Source organism: Balaenoptera ricei, chromosome 1 (genome assembly GCF_028023285.1).
Source record: "Balaenoptera ricei isolate mBalRic1 chromosome 1, mBalRic1.hap2, whole genome shotgun sequence".
NCBI classification, from domain to species: domain Eukaryota; kingdom Metazoa; phylum Chordata; class Mammalia; order Artiodactyla; family Balaenopteridae; genus Balaenoptera; species Balaenoptera ricei.
Window position 1 is genome coordinate 53075207 of NC_082639.1, and position 19311 is coordinate 53094517.

Here is a 19311-nt window from a genome sequence, read left to right on the forward strand (position 1 = left end):
TTTCAAACATTTGCAAACCTGAAGGAGAACAGTGAGTGAATTCCCATATATTGTTCTCCCAGACTTAGTAATTAACCAGGTTTTGCTGTAGTATTTGTTTTACCTATCCTTTATTTTTCTTTTATTTTTCTTTATTGAAATAGTTTAAAACCATTCTCAGACTTGTCATTTCATTCATACATATACATCTCTAAAAGTACAACTATAATATTGTGCACTGTATATTATACAATATGTATAATTGTGTATATATATAATACATATACACACAGTATAACCCAATAATTGTTTGGTTTTATCTAATATATAATCCATAATCAAATTTCTTTATTGTCTCAAAATGTAGTTGGCTTGTTCAAATCAGAATTCAAACAAGATTCTCATATTACATTATTAAGTCTCTTTTTAAAAAATAAGTTTATTGAAATATATACAAACAGAAAACTGTACCACAGTTTGATGAATTTTCACCCACCAAACAGAACATTACTACCACCCAGAATCACTTCATGCCCCCCTTTGATTCACTATTTCTTCTCTCTTCCCCAAAGGTCAACACTGTCACTGTCTTGACTTCTAAAACCATAGATTAGCTTTGCCTGTTTTTGAACTTGATAAAAATGGAATCATGTGGTGTATACACTTTTCTTTCTTGGTTTCTTTCACTCAACAGTATGTTTCTAATATTCAAACATGTTGTTGCCTATAGCAGTACTTGTTTGTTTTCATTATTGAATAAAGTTCCACTGTATGGATATGCCACAATTTCTTTATCCAATTTACTGAGAATGGACGTCTTGAGGGCTATATTTCATAATACCAAATATGCAAAGGGATCAACATAGTGTCTAACAGAGAAAGTTCAGTTGATATTAATACAGTGCCTTATGTTTACAATTTGCTCATTGCATATTGATTCATTTGAATTTTGTTTCATCTAATGGGAAAATTTTAGATTTTCACTATTGAGTATTTTTTTCCTCACACTATGGTCTCTTAAGGAAATAATTGTAATGATTCTTATTCTAATTGACAGCCTGAATTATGTCACTTTAAAATTATGGTTGCTTTCCTTTTCCATTCTTATATCTAAAATGGATTGAATTTTTGTGAATGAAAGGAAGGAAATGACTTAACTTTTCTGTTTTTCTTCCGAGTTCTGTATATACTTTTTGTTTAATTCTAGCCCTGACTCTCACCTGAGATTATTGACTCCAGAGCCGAAGTCTTTGGTTTCAAATCCCTATTTTACCACTCACTAGCTGTGTTACTGTGCAGGTTACCTATCCTCTCTGTGCCTTTGTTTCCTCATCTGTAAATTTGGGGATAATAATACCTATATCACAGGGTTTTCATAAAAATTAAGTGAGTTAAACTATAGTGAAGTGCTTAGAACAATGTCTAGCTGTTATTTTCATACTTAACTGTAGTTCTCATGTTTTGTGTCTCAATTATTAACTTCTATCTGTAGGTCCACATGATATTATCATATTTATATACTGGCAAAAACATCTAATATATTTAAGAGGAAAGTTTGTTTATTTGTCACGTCAAATATGGTTTCTTTACGCTGACACATTTTCATTATTTTCTTTATTTGGTCTGGAATTTCACTTGAGATTTGTTCTTTCCTGCTGGAGTTCACATGCTGTTTATTCTGATTGGTTATGAGTTTTTTTTCCATATGTTTTTACTTCTTAAATCTGCATGTACTAACAGAGAACTAAAAGTTGGTTACTGTGTAAGAAAATTAGATTAAGAGATGCTTCTCATAACCTGATTATTTAAAAGTGGAAAGGTTGTATTTAATGTATAAGAAACACATTTAAGTATTTTCTCTGTATTAAATTATTTTGTGTTGTTTGGAAACAGACCAGGTAACTAAATGCTTCTAAAATTGTACTGGGTCATTATTTTGGTGTGTTGAACATTTGTTATTAAAATACTGGGCAGTGACTTGAATTGTTTCTTTCTTGGGAGAAAGGCTCTGTTACTTAACAACACCTAGTATCCTATGATGATAGGAAAACACCCTGAGACCATACTGTTGAAATCTTAATTGGCTTTTGTGGACAAGGGAAAACGCTGATGCTTTGATACAGAATTATGAGCAAATTGGGATTCCTTTCTTCAGATAACATTGTCACAGGGCTGGAAAATCCATGTTTAAAGCAAGTGTGCCTATTCAGCTGAGTCAAAAGACTGTTCTCTCTCTCTCTAGTTATTCTAGTCTGATGTTCATTCAGCGGTACTTGAGTAAAGCCTGGTGCCAAAAGAAGTGGGTTGCTTATCTCCTAATCTCTGATTTGTATTTAGAAACGGAAGGCATCTAGGTTATTTGGGCTAGGAACTACTACCACGTGACTAACACACTGTGGAAGTCAATGAAAGTCAATAGAAAGGTTGGCTGTTTGTTACAAATAGTCCTAGGAAATACCAGTAACAGGCATGTTACTAAAAGTACTTACATGATTTGTGTGTGTGTGTGTGTGGAGGGGGGCGGATGTTTGTGTATAGGAAACAAAGTATGGGTTTTTTTTGTTTGTTTGTTTTTTTTCCCTTAATTTTAGAGAAGAAACTCATTGGCTTCAAGTAAAGTAATACTCTTTACCCCACCTCTTCAATTTTTTTTAGTGAAATCAAAATTAATACGTTTTAGGAAAACTGTTCTCTTTATACCTTTCCCCCCCACATATCCTTTTCCTCACTCACTGGTTGCCATGGAAACAACTCCGTGCAGCTCTTAGAGCAAATTCCAGGCAGTGTGGGTTTCCCTTGTAGTGGGGTCACATGTCTGAGGCTGTAGAACAGTTTGTGCTGACTCAGCCATGCACAGGATGACCTCAGCTGTGATTTCTCTCTTAAATGCTGAGTGAGCAAACTTGCTTGTGGTGTCTTGATTTTTCAAAGATGAGAATTCAGGTCTGCTTTCCCCCCACACACTAATTTTGTTTTCCTTCTCCCCTTTTGAAATTCTAGATCACCTTTTTTTTTATACCCACAGAGTAGAAGCAATTGGTAATGGAAGTTATGGAAAACATCTCAAATTGGAGAAGGAGAGATGCAGCCTAGGAGGCTGGGAGATAGAGGGAGAAAGACCGAGATTGAGATTTCAAAGTAATCTGTTGTATAGTCAAGATAAATCTCTTATTTAATCCTGAGGTATGATTGTGGAGCCAGAGATAATCTCCATATCAGATTAGTTTTGTGTCAGGCATATTTAAAGGATGCCTTAAATTTGGTATCTGTGAACTTTATGGTTGACTGTCATGTGCACTGTAAAAAAAATTTTTGCATTGCATGGGAGATGAGTCTGTTATTTACAGACCCAGCTGCCCGTGAGAATCATCTAAGGACCTTGTTGCAAAGAAAACTTTACCCTGTTTCTAAAGTTTTCCCCAGACTTACTGGCTCAGGATCTGCTGGTGGAGCTCGGTCATGATTCTGTTTTATAGGCTCTAAGGGTAATTTTTAGGTGGCCAGCCTGACAGATAATCTAAGGAGACTAAGCCTGGGAACCATTGTTTGAGTTCCCTTAAGTGAACTTCTTATTATTTAAAATTCTACCAGTCTAAGAGATAGCTGTGATGTGAGAGTACAAAGCTCTTAGATTCAGCAGACCTGGCCCAAACACTGGCCAAATCACCTTAACTCTCTGAGTGTTATTCCACTCACCTACAAAAGGAGGTGTTTACAAAGGTGTTGGAAGGATTCAATGACATGATGAACTGCGAAACGTTTTTTTCATGTAAGGACATATACGATAATATGAGTATTCTAAAGATAGCTTCTTTTACTGAGGGAGAAATTGGAGATCATTTTTGTTCTTTGAGATGTTATGGGAGAAATTTAACATGATTTGGTAAAGAAAAATTGAACTACAAACTAGAAGACCTTAGTTTCTAGCTATAAATTAGCATTATAGCATTATATTCATTTCTTCAGTCTTATTTTTATTTATAAATTGGGGGGGTGCGTGCTGTAAGAGAAGGTAGCTTTACACAATACCTTAGTTTGTTTCGCTTTATTTAAAAGTCTCTGGTTTTATGATATGGTGAAAACATAGCATTTAATTTATCTGAAGAGTTGGACCTGTCATCAAATTCCCTTGTAGTTATAGGTTTGAATAAACATTGTAGGATAACTCAAATTCTGAGGCCTGAAAATTGTAATACAAATGTAACTGAAAATTAAAGATCATGTGTGTTACAGAGCATTTGGCTTTTTTTTTTTTTTGTTCATGACCACTTAATCTCCTTTATTACACTTACAAATAAAATATTTGTCCACAGCATTTTCTTAAGACTTCATTTTTTTTAGAGTAGTTTAGGTTCATAGCAAAATTGAAAAGGAGGTACAGAATTTTCCATATACCCCCTGCCCTACACATACATAGCCTCCACTGTTATAAAAATCTCCCACCAAAGTGGTACGTTTGTCACAATTGATTAACCCACATTGACACATCATATTCACCCAAAGTCAGTAGTTTACCTTAGCATTCACTCTTGGTGTTGTATATTCTAAGAGTTTGGAAAAATGTATAATGACCTGTATGTATCATTATAGTATCACACAGAGTACTTTGGCTGTTCTAAAAATCCTCTGCACTCTGCTTCTACATCATATTGAAACTGGAATGCAAAGTTGTCTTCGTTACTAACATATATTATTATTATTTTTTAACATCTTTATTGGGGTATAATTGCTTTACAGTGCTGTTAGTTTCTGCTGTATAACAAAGTGAATCAGCTATATGTATACATATACCCCCATAACCCCTCCCTCTTGCGTCTCCCTCCCACCCTCCCTATCCCACCCCTCTAGGTAGTCACAAAGCACCGAGCTGATCTCCCTGTGCTATGCGGCTGCTTCCCACTAGCAATCTGTTTTACGTTTGGTAGTGTATATACGTCGATGCCACTCTGACTTCGTCCCAGCTTACCCTTCCCCCTCCCCATGTCCTCAAGTCCATTCTCTACATCTGCATCTTTATTCCTGTCCTGCCCCTAGGTTCTTCAGAACCATTTTTCTTTTTAGATTCCATATATGTGTTAGCATATGGTATTTGTTTTTCTCTTTTTGACTTACTTCACTCTGTATGACAGACTCTAGGTCCATCCACCTCACTGCAAATAACTCAATTTCATTTCTTTTTATGGCTGAGTAATATTCCATTGTATATATGTGGCATCTGGCATTTTTATTGTCTTACTACTCTTCCTGTTTCATGATGCACCAAAAAAAAAAAAAAGAGAGAAAGAAAGAAAAGATAAAGTATCAATCTCTTTGCTTTTCAAGTTTCTTCAGTTTAATAGAGTTGATTTTTAAAAGATATTGTATACATAGTCCTAATGGATTTTGTTACTTTTGAATACAAATCCAAAGAAGAAACAAACCATTTTTCTACTTCCTTTAACTGAAAGAATGCATTGTCTTTGAAACAAGTTGCATGTGTCTAATGGTTTTAGGTCTCAGATGGCTTTTATGTGGCATTGTTTGGGGCATTGGCAGGAATGTAGGCAGAGCAATTGAAGAAGACCTTAGAAATCATCTGTCTATGCTTCCAACAGGCATATATTGTATATATTAACCACCTAATATATGTCAGGCACTGTTAAGTGCAGAAGACAGCAGTGTGCTAGATGTACAAGGAACTTCATGGAGTTTATATTATAGGATAGGGCAATAGAAAGAAAGCAGAAATCTAAAAAGATACTTTCAGATAGTACTGTGAAGACACACAAAACTGGGTTTGCATCCTTATTATATCAGTTTCTAGCTAAGTGACCTTTGGCAAGGTCAGATCTTATTTCACACATCTAGAATGCAGTGATGATAATTTCTACCGATAGGGTGGTTTTTAGCTTAAATGGAGAAAATTTACTGGATGATTTTAGTGCAGTTTCTGCAACTTAGCAGGTCCCCAATAAATTATTACTGAAACTTCATAACTATTCAAGGATACTCAGCTCTTAATTGTTCTAGGATTTGCTTCTTTGCTGAGCTTTATTCTGTTGAGCTTACCCCCTTTTCCTATTTAAAAAAAAAAAAAAGATAATTTTAAAAGTCAAGGAAAACTGAATAACCCATGTTTAGGTAAATAAAGTTGGAAGAAGTTGGATGCAGGATTATTGGAAATGTCAGCTAAAATGAGTTTTGAATATTATGCAGTAGAAGTTATATATGACCAGTAGAATGAGAGTTGGCTAGAATATCTATGATATTCAGTGTAGCTTGCAGACATTGATTGGTTTTCCTGACGACACAGTGAAATGGATGGGTGACTTCAGCTGCTGGTATTTTTCTCATAGTTTTTCTCTCTCTGAATTAGAATTATTGATATGTATGCGTGTCTTCAATGATAGATTTTAAGGTCCTTGAAAACAAATTCAGTAGTGTGCCCTTCACATCACAAGCCTGACATGAATTTGGATTCAATCAATATTTTTTAATTGAAAAAATGGGAATATGCCAGTGTCATAACAAAACAATTGGCCAGAAAAATAGGGCTGGAGGTTTCAAAAGTTCTGGATAACAAATCTACAACTTAGTCCCTTGGTGGAATGTTGATAAGGGAACCAATTATTTGAAGGTCTTTTAAGCCTATAGATAGGGTTGTTTTTTTTTAGTAATTGTGGTAAAATATACATAACAAATACACCATTTTAACTACTTTTAAGCGTACAGTTCAGTGGCATTAAGTACATTCACATTGTTGTGCAACTGTGACCACCATCCACCTCCAAAACTTTTTCATCTTCCCAAACTGAAACTATGGAAAGGGTTTTAATTCCACACTTGACTGGCACACAATTTTAAAGCCACCTCAATGACCTATGAACCATGGGACAGTCACTTGAAACAGTGCTGTTATTCCTTTGCTCCTCAAGAAGTTGTCCTTGGGACTCCTCAATATAAGTAACTCAAAGAAGAGAATCCGGGGAATAATGATGCTAGAGCCCCTTCCTCTCCTGATTCCCATTGGAGGATGGCGTGCCTGCTTCCTTCATGCCATCATGGGGAACCACTGTTTCCTTTCACAAGTCTCAATTTTCCTCAAGATAGACAAAGTTAAAGAAGAAAAAAGTAGCTGTGTCACCAATTTTAACTTAGAACCTCAATATAACTAAATGATGAAAATGAAATCATGGTTGTGTTGTTCCCCTAACATTTGGACCCTATGCCCTAGGAATTTTTAGTTAACATCCATTTTAAGGTAACAACCCTATTTTACAAATAAGTTAGTAGAGGTTCAGTATTTGGTCCAAGGAACCAGTGGTGTTAAGTGCCTCAGCTAGGACTTGAACCAAATTCTGACCCTTTAGCCCTTGCTGTTTCTATTCAGCCACAAGAATGCATTGATAGAGATTCACCTTTTGTAGCACGATTTGAGTTGTTCATCATTTGTGATAGAGCCACATTTTACCAAAGGAGGATCCCTCGTGTCATTAATCATTTACATGTCTAAGCAGTTGAATGTATAGTTAATGGCCATGAAGGTTATTTTTTTTTTTCTCTGAAGGTTGAACAAGTCAGAAAAATTTTGGAACCTGAAAGTCTTTTTATATTAATTTAATACTAAAACCTTTCTCAGCTCATTCTTTTTTTCAGTCCCCAGGGGTAGAAGATTGCACTAAATGTAATCCTTCATAGCATGTTACCATCATTGACCATCTGGGAGTCCCTGTTTGGTTTTCTTTGCTCCCTTGTATTCCTGTCTCTTTACACCCACTATAATTAACCATTCTAATGTGTTAAGTATCTGTGTTTTTGTATATGCACTTGCAAAATATGTGTTGTGGTTTTTGTGCAGAATGTTAATTCGCATAAATATTATTACATAATGATGTTGACCCCATTCTGTTTTTTCCCCATTTCATTCAGCACTATTTTGAAAATCTCTTTATGTTAGTACTAACATTAATTTATTATTAATTATTAATTTATGTCAAACACAAGAGAGCTTTAAAGTTGTTTTTTGTCGTTATAGTTTTTCATAGTTTTATTGCACTATGTTCAAAGACACAGCCTGTATGATATTGATTTTTTTGAGACTTATTGAAGTTTCTTTTATGATCCAATACACAGTCTGTTTCTGTAGTTGTTCTGTGTGTGCCTCCCCCAAAATGTGTATTTTCCGTCTGTCAGATGGCACAGTCTCTTACTTATAATACCTTGAGCTTATTGTGTTGTTAGTCTTCAGTTTCTTTTTTTTTTTTCAATCTTTTTCTGCTTTATTATTTTCTAAAAAGGATGTGTTAAAATTTTGTTTTATTTGTTTCCTTAACTGTGGTATCATTTCTTAACCATCTTACCCTATAAATCCTGGAAACAATACAGGTGAAGTGTAACTGCTCTGGTTGAATCTGGGAGAACAGGTCTTAAATCGAGTGTCCCCTCAAGGCCCCATCCCCAGAGTACCTCAAGGCAACTCTGCAGAGTCCCTAAACTGGAATATTATTTCTTTTTTTTTTTTTAATTTATTTATTTAATTTATTTAATTTTGGCTGCATTGGGTCTTTGTTGCTGCACGCGGGCTTTCTCTAGTTGCAGCAAGCGGACGCTACTCTTCATTGCGCGGGCTTCTCACTGCCGTGACTTTTCTTGTTGTGGAGCACGGGCTCTAGGCACGCGGGCTTCAGTAGTTGTGGCACACGGGCTCAGTAGTTGTGGCTCGCGGGCTCTAGAGCACAGGCTCAGTAGTTGTGGCGCACAGGCTTAGTTGCTCCGCGGCATGTGGGATCTTCCCGGACCAGGGCTTGAACCCGTGTCCCCTGCATTGGCAGGCGGATTCTTAACCACTGCACCACCAGGGAAGCCCTGGAATATTATTTCTGTAAACAAACTGTCAGTTAATCTTTTAACCTTGTACTCTTATTTCTTGTCACCCACCCACTAACCCAAACAATTTTCCGTTCAAAGCCAGATGGGCTTTCACATTCTCTTCCTCACCCACCTGCATAGATGCTTTTCCCCTTGTCATTACATCTACCAGGACTCTTCTTCACATAACCAAACTCTGTACCTTATTCAAAACCCTTCTTGTTTATGTAAACAATGAAGACAGTAACTCAAAAAGATATACACACCCCAGTGTTCATAGAAGCATTATTTACAATAGCCAAGCAACCTAAGTGTCCATCCATAGATGAATGGGTAAAAGAGATGTGGTATATATATATACAATGAAATACTACTCAGCCATAAAAAAGAAGATCTTGCCATTTGTGACAACACAGGTGGACCTAGAAGGTATTACACTAAGTCAGATAGAGAAAGGTAAATACTGTATGATTTCCCATAAATGTGGAATCTAAAAAATAAAACAAATGTGCAAACTAAATAAAACAGAAGCAGACTCATAGATACAGAGAATAAACTGGTGGTCACAGGGGTGGGTGGTGGTTGGGCAAAATAGGTGAAGGGGATTAAGAGGTACAAACTTCCAGTTATAAATAAGTCATGGGATGCAATGTACAGCATAGGGAATATGGCCAATAATATTGTAATAACTTTGTATGGTGATAGGTGGTTATCAGACTTATTATGGTGATCAGTTTGTAATGTATATAAATGTTGAATCACTATGTTGTACACCTGAAACTAATATAATATTGTATATCAACTATACTTTAATTAAAAAAATAAGAGAAAAAAACATTCTCAAATTCTGCTTCTTCCATAAAATCTCTTCTAGCCATATCAATTCTTAGAACTCTAGAAGCAGTTATTGCTAGCACAATTAATTTAATGTTTATTCACTGACCTAATTCACTAATCATTTAGTATTTATTCAGTGACCAGCACTTGTGGTGGTTGGGATTTCTATTTACATAACTGTAGTTGTTTAATATTTGTTGTATTTGTTTGCTTCCCCTATTTTGCTGTAAAAGCATCTTGAAGGTACCATGTGTTTTGTATGCTCTGTTAAGGTACCCACATAGTGGCTTGTTCTTGGTAGTTGATGAACAAAAATACTTTCAGTTTATTTACTTCAGTGTTGATATGAATAATTTTATTTCTAATTAGAGGACAGTTTTATTACATTGCAAGTTCTTTGTTTTACTGTATTTTGCTATGTGTTCTTTATTATTAATAATAAGATTATCAGTGAAAGTTCTTTAAGATTCTCTTCAAAATCCTTGTAAAGCAGGCAGATTTAACCTCTTTATAAAATAAGCAGTCGTTAAAAACTAAATAAATAAATAAAATAAGCAGTCATTTATCATTCTTTCAATATAAATTTATGCATAAAATAGCTTTTATGGGTTTATATTTATCTACTCTTCTAAGGCAGTGTTATATCTGGTAAAGTGATGAAATGGACTAGGCTGTCCTCCTTCCCCTCCCCCTTAAAACTAATTATTCGAGTTAAGTTTCCAACTTGGAAGGTTCCCTCTAAGGACAATGAACTTAAGTCAAGTGTTAGAGCATAGAGAGTTTCAGGATAGTCACAAGCTACTGCTTGGTTATTCAGCTGATAAGATGATTGCATCACACGATGGAGTAGTCAGCAAGCCTCTGAGCCCTGGCAGCACATCTGGCCTGAGCTGGTGCTGTGTGGGGTACAAGGCATGTCTAAAGCAGTATCATTCCCAACACTGACCTGCCAGTGTGGTTTCGTTGCACAGAATCGACACAAGTGAAGTATAACCAGCCAAATCCTAAAGTAGGTAATTTAGAGCATAAAGTGGAGATTGCAAGGTGAGACAGAAGATCAAATAAAAGAATTATAAAATACCTATAAGTCATGAGCCGTTAAGTTCTTTAACGTGTATTTTATTTAATTTTCCCAACTTCCATGTAGTGGGTATTATCGTGCCCATTTTAAAGAGGAAGAAATGGAATTCCATAGAGGTAAAATAATGTATTAATTATTGGACATTGAGTAAGTGGTAGATTTGTGTATTGAATTCAGATCTGACAACTAAATCAACTTCCTTAATTCCCCTTGTTTTCACTCACATAACACCCAATATTGTTTTGTACCCTTTGTATACTTTAAAGAAATGTTATTATTTAGAATTAATTGTTGACTTTCTTTCCTACTGGACTGCAAGTCCATGAGAATAGAACCATGTCTGTTTTGTTCAGCACGATATCTCTAAGACCAAACACTTTGCTTGTTAACACAGCTGGTGATCAGTATATATTCTTTGTTTCCCTTTTTCTTTTTTTGGAGGTGGGGGGGTGGCGGGGTAGTGCAGGGAGGCCAGGGTTTCCACCACATTGTGTTGACTCTCTTAGGTAAGAAAATAATAGTAGAAAGTCTAGGCCAGTGTGAACCTGAACAATCAGGGAAGGTTTTATGGGTGAGCCAATCTTGTTAGATGGAGATGAAATAATTTTTAACTGTAACCTATATATAAGGCTATGAATGACCTCAAGTACTTTGCTCTCAAGAAGGGACAATTCATTGTAGAGGCATCATCAAAGATGGGGAAATGCCAGTATCTTGCTAATATAGATTCAAGTGCTCTATTTAAATTTTTTTTACCTTTTTTTTTTAATAGAAAAAATCAGGCAAAGATATGCAGACCTGCCTGGAGAATTGCACATTATTGAACTTGAAAAGGATAAGAATGGACTTGGACTCAGCCTTGCTGGTAACAAAGACAGGTCACGCATGAGCATATTTGTGGTGGGAATTAACCCCGAAGGACCCGCTGCCACGGACGGGCGAATGCGTATTGGAGATGAACTGTTGGAGGTGAGGGGCATATATTCTTTTTTTTTTTCCTACTAGGCTCATTTGATTCTTCTAATAAAATCCGTCCAGTTACTTTCATTATAATCACATAAGGGCAAAATCCATCCATATATATATACTCTGTATCTAATATATCCATCCATCTAGGGGCATATATCCTGAATTTCTGTTCTGGTGAGATGAAGGGGTATAGAGGATATTGTATAGGAAAATGAAGTGAAGGGGAAGAATGTTATAAATTACATTTTCATCAACTATTTATTATCATTTTCCCAAGCGAGAACACAAATCATATTGTTGCTTACAGTTGCTGTTTGCTGCTTGAGTAAAAACTAATCTCACAGGGACTTCCCTGGCAGTCCAGTGGTTAAGACTTCATGCTTCCACTGCAGGGAGCACGGGTTCGATCCCTGGTCAGGGAACTGCATGCCGTGTGGCGTGGCCAAAAACCAAACCAAAACCAAAACAAAACAAAAACAAAAACAAAAAAACTAATCTCACAAAATAATTTAGGGGTCCTTAAGTAAAATCTCATGGAAACTTATTAAAAGAATAGGGCTTGTTTTTAAATATAAATTCCAAAAGGTTCAAAACTAATTTGTGTGTTAATCTAATGTTATTAGTGTTTATCAAAATCCTCTTCAGCTTCTGAATTAACCGTAAGTATGACATTTCTTTTTGTTATTGTTGTCAGTTAGTTTTTTGTGAAGGTGTTATAGCCAACAAAACTTTACGAACTGGTTGTCAAGGATTGGTTAATATCTGTGAAGTTGGTGATGTGGTTAAGGCCACAGGTTAAGGAGTCAGGCGTCTTATTTAGGAATAGGAGAAAGATAAGAGCAGCTCAGAAGATGACTGATCCTCTGCTACTACCCTGGATGATTTCATCAGTAGTCTGAAAAGGTTATCCTCATTTTCCTAAGCTTAAAGTCAGGGTTTCTGCTCTGAATTTATCTTAGTTTGATATTTGTTTGCCTGTTCCTCATTCAGCTAACAGTTTTTTGAGTGTCTCTTAGGACTGGACACAAAAAAAGAGATGAATACATCCAGTCCCTTCTTTCAAATAGCTCACACTCTCAAGGAAGAAAAGAGACATAAAAAGATTGTCGCATAACAAAAATGAAAAAAAAATTATAACAACAATCGTAACAATATCAATATGTACTTGGTACCAGACATAGCTTTACTGCTGAAGTCACAAAGACATTTCCTTTCTTAAAGACAGAAACTTCAGGTATTTGTTTTTTTGTTTTTTAAAAATTATTTATTTTTGGCTGTGTTGGGTCTTCGTTTCTGTGCGAGGGCTTTCTCTAGTTGCAGAGAGCGGGGGCCGCTCTTCATCGCGGTGCGCGGGCCTCTCATTGTCGCGGCCTCTCTTGTTACGGAGCACAAGCTCCAGACGCGCAGGCTCAGTAGTTGTGGCTCACGGGCCCAGTTGCTCTGCAGCATGTGGGATCCCCCCAGATCAGGGCTCGAACCCGTGTCCCCTGCATTGGCAGGCAGATTCTCAACCACTGCACCACCAGGGAAGCCCCCAGGTATTTGTTTTCTAGGCTAGAGGCTAGAAGAGCTCTCCTGACTGAAAAAGAATATTAACATCTTGCTCTTTCAGGCCCCTCCTATTCCTTCCTTTGACTTTCTGGATTTGGTCTTTTGTTGCTATTCAGTAACTTTATCTTCGTTCAGAGATGAAAAGAACAAGAAGATTAAATATGGTAATAAGTTAATCGCCCTGCACTTTCCACTGAGTCTCTTATTTAAATAAAATAAAATAAAATATGTTGGAACACAGATTCTAGCATCACAGACCTTTGGCTAGTTATTTATCTTCTCTAACCCTCAGTTACCTCCTTTATCAAATGGAAATTTTTCACTTATTCAGCAAGAACTTTACTGTGCATCTGTTGTGTAGGAGGAAGTATGTGAACGCGGTGCGATTTTTCATTGGTGAACAAAATCCATGGTCCTGTTCTCATAGAGCTTACAGTCTAGTGATGGTATAGCCTCAGCCTCAGAGGGTGTTATGAGAATTAATGAGAGAAGATATGTCAAGTTTTGCCACAGTATCTGGCACCTGGTAATACCATAATGAATTTCAGCTGATAATATTTATAAAATAATATTTTCATGTGGATTTGTGTATTTTGGTTCCTTTTAGCTTGTTTATATTAATGCATTTGTGTCTGAAAGCATGTTCCAGAGGGAAACCACCTTCCTTTTCTTCAGTAGCTCCATGCAGCATCTTGAAAAGCTGAGAGAGTAGAAAAATGCACATACTGAATTCTTATGCAGTTATAAGTCATCTTCTCATATGCTTCTGGCTCTAGGTCAGGGATGACAGGAAAAAATTCATGTGGGAAATATTTGCCTGGTTTCTTTTTATAGCTGAGAAAAAATTTCAATCATTTCTCTATGATATGTGAAGAATTTGTATATAGCATAATATCAAATCCAGTGTGCTTTTGAACTGAGAATAAGACATTGATTTAACGATGAGTACCAGGAAAGCTGGAAGCAGTGTTACAATAGCTTTTCTTTGGATAAGCAGTGTATTAGATTGCAGAAGGACACTGCATCACGAAGGAGGCATTTACAATGGGCTTTTAGATTATGCTTACTAGATTTCTGGGCTAGAGCAAACCTTTTGTATTTGCTTACCCATTCACACTCCATTTATTTTTGTCAAATGAGGTAAAGTTATCCATGTCTTCATTATTCTTCCAGCTCCACCATTTGCTCATATTGTTTCTCATAATTGCTTTGTTTTTATCGTTATGTTATTACTTTGCTCACAGCTTCTTTTATTTATAGTTGATCTGACTTCTTTTAGACCCTCAGATGAGGCTAATTTATAGGAAGTAGAAACGAGAATGGTCAAACATACACTGTAGCTTCTCTGAAGTGAGAAACTCTGCGTCTCTACTCGAGCCCCATCCGTGACTGATTTTTGGCATGACACCTGCCAGCAGTTTTGTTGCTGTGGGACTGCATCATTACAGTGCTAGAGCGGTCTGCTAGTTCTGTCGATTTATGGCTCATGTATAAAAGAAATCTTACACTGAGCTCCCAGAAGGCAATGTGATTAAATCTCAGCTTCTTTCCCCTTTACTGTGATGCTGGTGTAGGGGTTCTGAATTAATTTCAAAAGGCATTAGCATATAATTACCACGTAGACTGGAATGAGACTTTCAGTAGATTATTGGCTTTCCCTCAGCAATTAGTCCCAGAAAATACACAGGCCTGGGCATGGTGCTTTCATCTGAATATAGGATTTATTTATAATCTTCCCTACAGTGAAAGTGTGGGGATAGAGAGCTGATCGTGCCCTGTGGGGAATTGGCGTGACTTGTCAGGTGACAGAAGCAGCCAGAAGGAACAGTGTGGTGGCACAAGAAGTACACAGTGGATGGGGCTAGCATATCTGGCTCCCACACCCTTCAAGACAGAGGAGGAAGTTCGTTCCCTCTGTAACATTTACCTGCAGCATAGTCTAAATTAAATCTTGTTATTTTTGCGTGTGTATAATAGGTTTATTTAAGAACCATTAAAAATAAAAAGTATGAATACTTCCCATATTAGCCAGGGATAAAGACCTAGAACTACAGGTAAACTCAGATCTTTTTGTCTAGTAATACTTATTTTATAAGAGGAAAAAACTGAAACCGTAAAAGTTAAATGACTGACTCAGGAAGGTGTAGCTGCTTTATGACAAAACTCCTGTCTGAGGGTCCCTACCACCACACCAGTCCCAAAGGTTGAGCCTTCACTCTCTTCTTGTTGCCAGTGAATTATATTTGGAAGACTTAGATGCGATTTAGAAGTACACTACAGTAGTCAATAAATCACCAGCTCTTAGGCATCCATAGATAAGATTCTAATTTACAGTCAGAAGTTTCTATCATCTTAGATTGGCTCTTTTAGATTACCATACATGGATGTAATTTTATAAAGTACGCTTCTTAATGAAGTAATTATTCCCTAAGAGACCTCATGGAATAAAATATTCCATTGTGGAAACACTAGTTTGAGGAGAAGAAAGAAGAGTAAAGGATTTCAAAATTGCAATAAAATTATTTTTCCTATGTTTTATTAACAAAGATAGGTTTATAATAGCTAAAAGTGCAAAAATAAATTGATTGACCAAATTTTTTTATGGTGTCAAAACATATCAAATTTTACATTTTAAATAAGTGATTTATTATATGTCTATTATATCTCAATAAAGCTGCTAAAAATGAATTGATCAAACCTGACAAAAACCATAAGCAGGTCCTGAATATGACCTTCCTATATACAAAGCTAAAGTCACCCCATTTTCTGACTCTCAAAATAGTCTCCAGCCTAATTCACAGCTCTGAAAGTCAAAAGAAGAATGTGGTGCTGGCTGAGTGGTCAGCCTCACACAGAAAACTGTCCTGGGACCCCTGATGTGTATACATTTTTTCCTTTCTTCCAAGTGCAGTCTCCCTGGTCATTACAGCATTATAACCAGTAGCTGTCTGCGTTTTGCTGAATCATCTTCCCTAAGTAATCCATTGTATTATATTCAATTTGAGTTATAAAAAGATGAGATTATTAAAAGAAATCAGGGGTAGGGGAGCTATATTAGGAATTGAGCTAACATCGAACACTTACTATTTGCTAGGCAGTGCTAAATTCTTTACATGCATTCTCTTTTATAACAAAAGTAGGTGCTATTTTAATACCCATTTTACAGATAAGGAAACTGAAACGTGAGGGGCAGAATCAACATGTAGACCACTGGCTTTTCTGGCTCTAAAGGCTATGTTCTTGAGTTTAGTTCTGGATTGATAATGATTCTAGACGATAACCAGTGAATTTCTCATCATTTTGTAGTTTTAGTAGATCTAGATTAATGCAGTTAATCCAATGCCAGTTTAAAATATCTGAGATAGGACTTCCTTGGTGGTGCAGTGTGGTTAAGACTCCACGCTTCTACTGCAAGGGGCGCGGGTTCGATCCCTGGTCGGGGAACTAAGATCCCACATACCGTGCAGCGTGGCCAAAAAAAAAAAAAGATAAAATAAATAAATAAATTTTCTATTAAAAACTTAAAAAAAAAATCTGAGATAGTTTCTCACAATGCAATGCCCTGTTAGTCTTTTTATCTTCAAATTTAATGCCACTTGGATTCATTAAAAGAAGAATGCAGTCAGTGAAGTTATACGCATCACTTAAGAACCAAAGAAGAAGAATAATCTTTTTTTATTTTTGAGATTGTTCTTGCCCAATTTGAGATCTTCTCAATTAAGAGCTTTCCCCCTCAGTGCCATTATAGAGTTAAGATTTTATTTCAGGCTGCAGTAAATATTATGTAAAACCTTGCTCATATTGTGTGGCCTCATTCTTTTCTGTATTTCCTGGAGTGAAGTCTTTGAGCTCTACTCTTGCCATTTCTGTTTCTGTCTTTGCCTTGTCGGGGGAAGTGTTTTGAATTATTTGGTCACACATCATTATCTTTATGCTGCTGAAATATTTAGGCTAAAAATCTATATTGTTACTGATCTTTTGGAGGAATGGCAATCACTTAATTTTTATTATTGCAGTCCTCATTATTGCTCCACAAAAGCTTTGTATGGGATCGCTAGAGTGAGCCACGTTGTCTTAAAATCATGGAGAGAAAGTGGCATGAAAGAGAAAGTAAAAATGAGGATATTCGAAGGAACTCAATTACTGTGGAAGGTTATAAAAAATAGGCATAGGAATGTATGCAGGGGAAGAAACATGCCATTTGGAAGGAATCAGTGGATTTCAGCAGTGCCTCTCAAGACTCTCCTTAATGCAGTTTTCCCTCGGACCCTTACATGACATATTGGGATAGTTGTCCAGGCCTCTGGTCTCTCCTTTTCCAATTTCTTGCCCACTCCCTTCCAGCCCCACTCATTGTCATACTGAAATGCAGGCTGGAAAGACATGCTCTTCAGTTATGGAAGAGTGTTTCCTTATATCAGCCTCATCATATAATTTATTTCTATATTTTGCTTTATTTGCACAATAGAAAATTCTTACAGTCACCATGCAATCTTAAGACACAAAGCCTGAAAGAAAAGTGTCAATGAAATTCTTATTCCAAGTTTGACTTACTAACAGTATCAAACACCTGCTTGAACTCATCACAAACATGGGTCCTGTATGTGTGTTTTAATTATAGTTTTTAAGAGATAGGCCTAAAATCAGTAATCCAACCTGAAAATCAGGTGTTCCACCCAAAGCAGTAAGCATATGCCAATTTCTCATTAAGTCAGGAAAAATTATGCATTACATGTCAACCCCAGACCACACATCAGTTTCCTAAAATGCAACTAAGACACAGTAAAGATATTGTATATAGGTAACACATAATTATGTTAGAATGTAAAGTGTCTAATATTGCTTCAGAATCACAAAATACTATGATGCTAACACACAGTTGCTTTGTGTGCAGTAACATGGCTTCTGTTAGCTCCGCCAGCATCTAAACTGTACATCCTCCTAGCTGACACTGAGTTTGTGGCTCAAAATATCTTCCTGTGATTCTGTACTCGAAATACAGCTCTGATCTTTTCCCTCACAATGTTTTGTTTAAAATCTTTTGCTTTGTATTGGGAGTATAGATATAAATGTTTCCTTTATAAGCATTTATTGAAAAATATTGTATTAAGAGAGATGTAGATTCTGTGAAGTTTGATTTACAATATTATGCCAATCTCTGCTGTACAGCAAAGTGACTCAGTTTTACACATAAGTACATTCTTTTTTAAATATTCCTTTCCATTATGGTTTATCCCAAGAGAATGGATATAGTTCCCTGTGCTGTACAGTAGGACAAATGTTGTTTATCCATTTATTATTCTAAATGTAATAGTTTGCATCTACCAACCCCAAATTCTCAGTCCATCCCTCTCCCTCCCCCACCCCCTTGGCAACCACAAGTCTGATCTCTATGTCTGTGACTCTGTTTCTGTTTTGTGGATAGGTTCATTCGTGTCATATTTTAGATTCCACATATAAGTGATATCATATGGTATTTGTCTTTCTGTTTCTGACTTACTTTACTTAGTATGATAATCTCTCGTTGCATCCATGTTGCTGCAAATGGCATTACTTTGTTATTTTTTGTGGCTGAGTAGTATTCCATTGTATATATGTGCCACGTCTTCTTTATCCATTCATCTGTCGATGGACATTTAGGTTGTTTCCAGGTTTTGGCTATTGTGAATAGTACTGCTATGAACATAGGGGTGCATGTGCCTTTTTGAATTATTTCACTGATTTTGTCCATACTTCCCTTTGTTCTTATTCATCAAAATTGATTTGGGCTATTCTAGGTCCTTTGAATTTCCATATGAATCTTAGAGCCAACTTGTAAATTTCTATTTTAAAAAAAAAGCCAACTAGAATTTTTATTGAGATTATACTGAATCTATAGTTTAATTTAGGAGCACTAGACATCTTAACAATACTGAGTCTTCCAAATTATGAACGTGATATCTCTCCATTTAATTACTTATCTGCAGTGTTGCATAACTTTTGGTGTAGAACCTTTCCATTTTCAGTTAAGTGAATTCTTATGTATTTTATATTTTCCAGTTCTCTTA

At 36.2% G+C, this 19311-nt stretch overlaps 1 protein-coding gene across 12 annotated transcripts in view; it reads left to right on the forward strand.

Moving 5' to 3' along the window:
* Positions 1–19311, forward strand: part of PATJ (PATJ crumbs cell polarity complex component) — a 352223-nt gene that overhangs the window by 196461 nt on the left and 136451 nt on the right. For all 12 annotated transcript variants that reach the window (XM_059923762.1, XM_059923772.1, XM_059923791.1 and 9 more), the window contains one exon: positions 11517–11713. In XM_059923762.1, coding sequence (XP_059779745.1) covers positions 11517–11713 — 197 coding nt within the window. The remainder of the gene's footprint in view (positions 1–11516; positions 11714–19311) is intronic.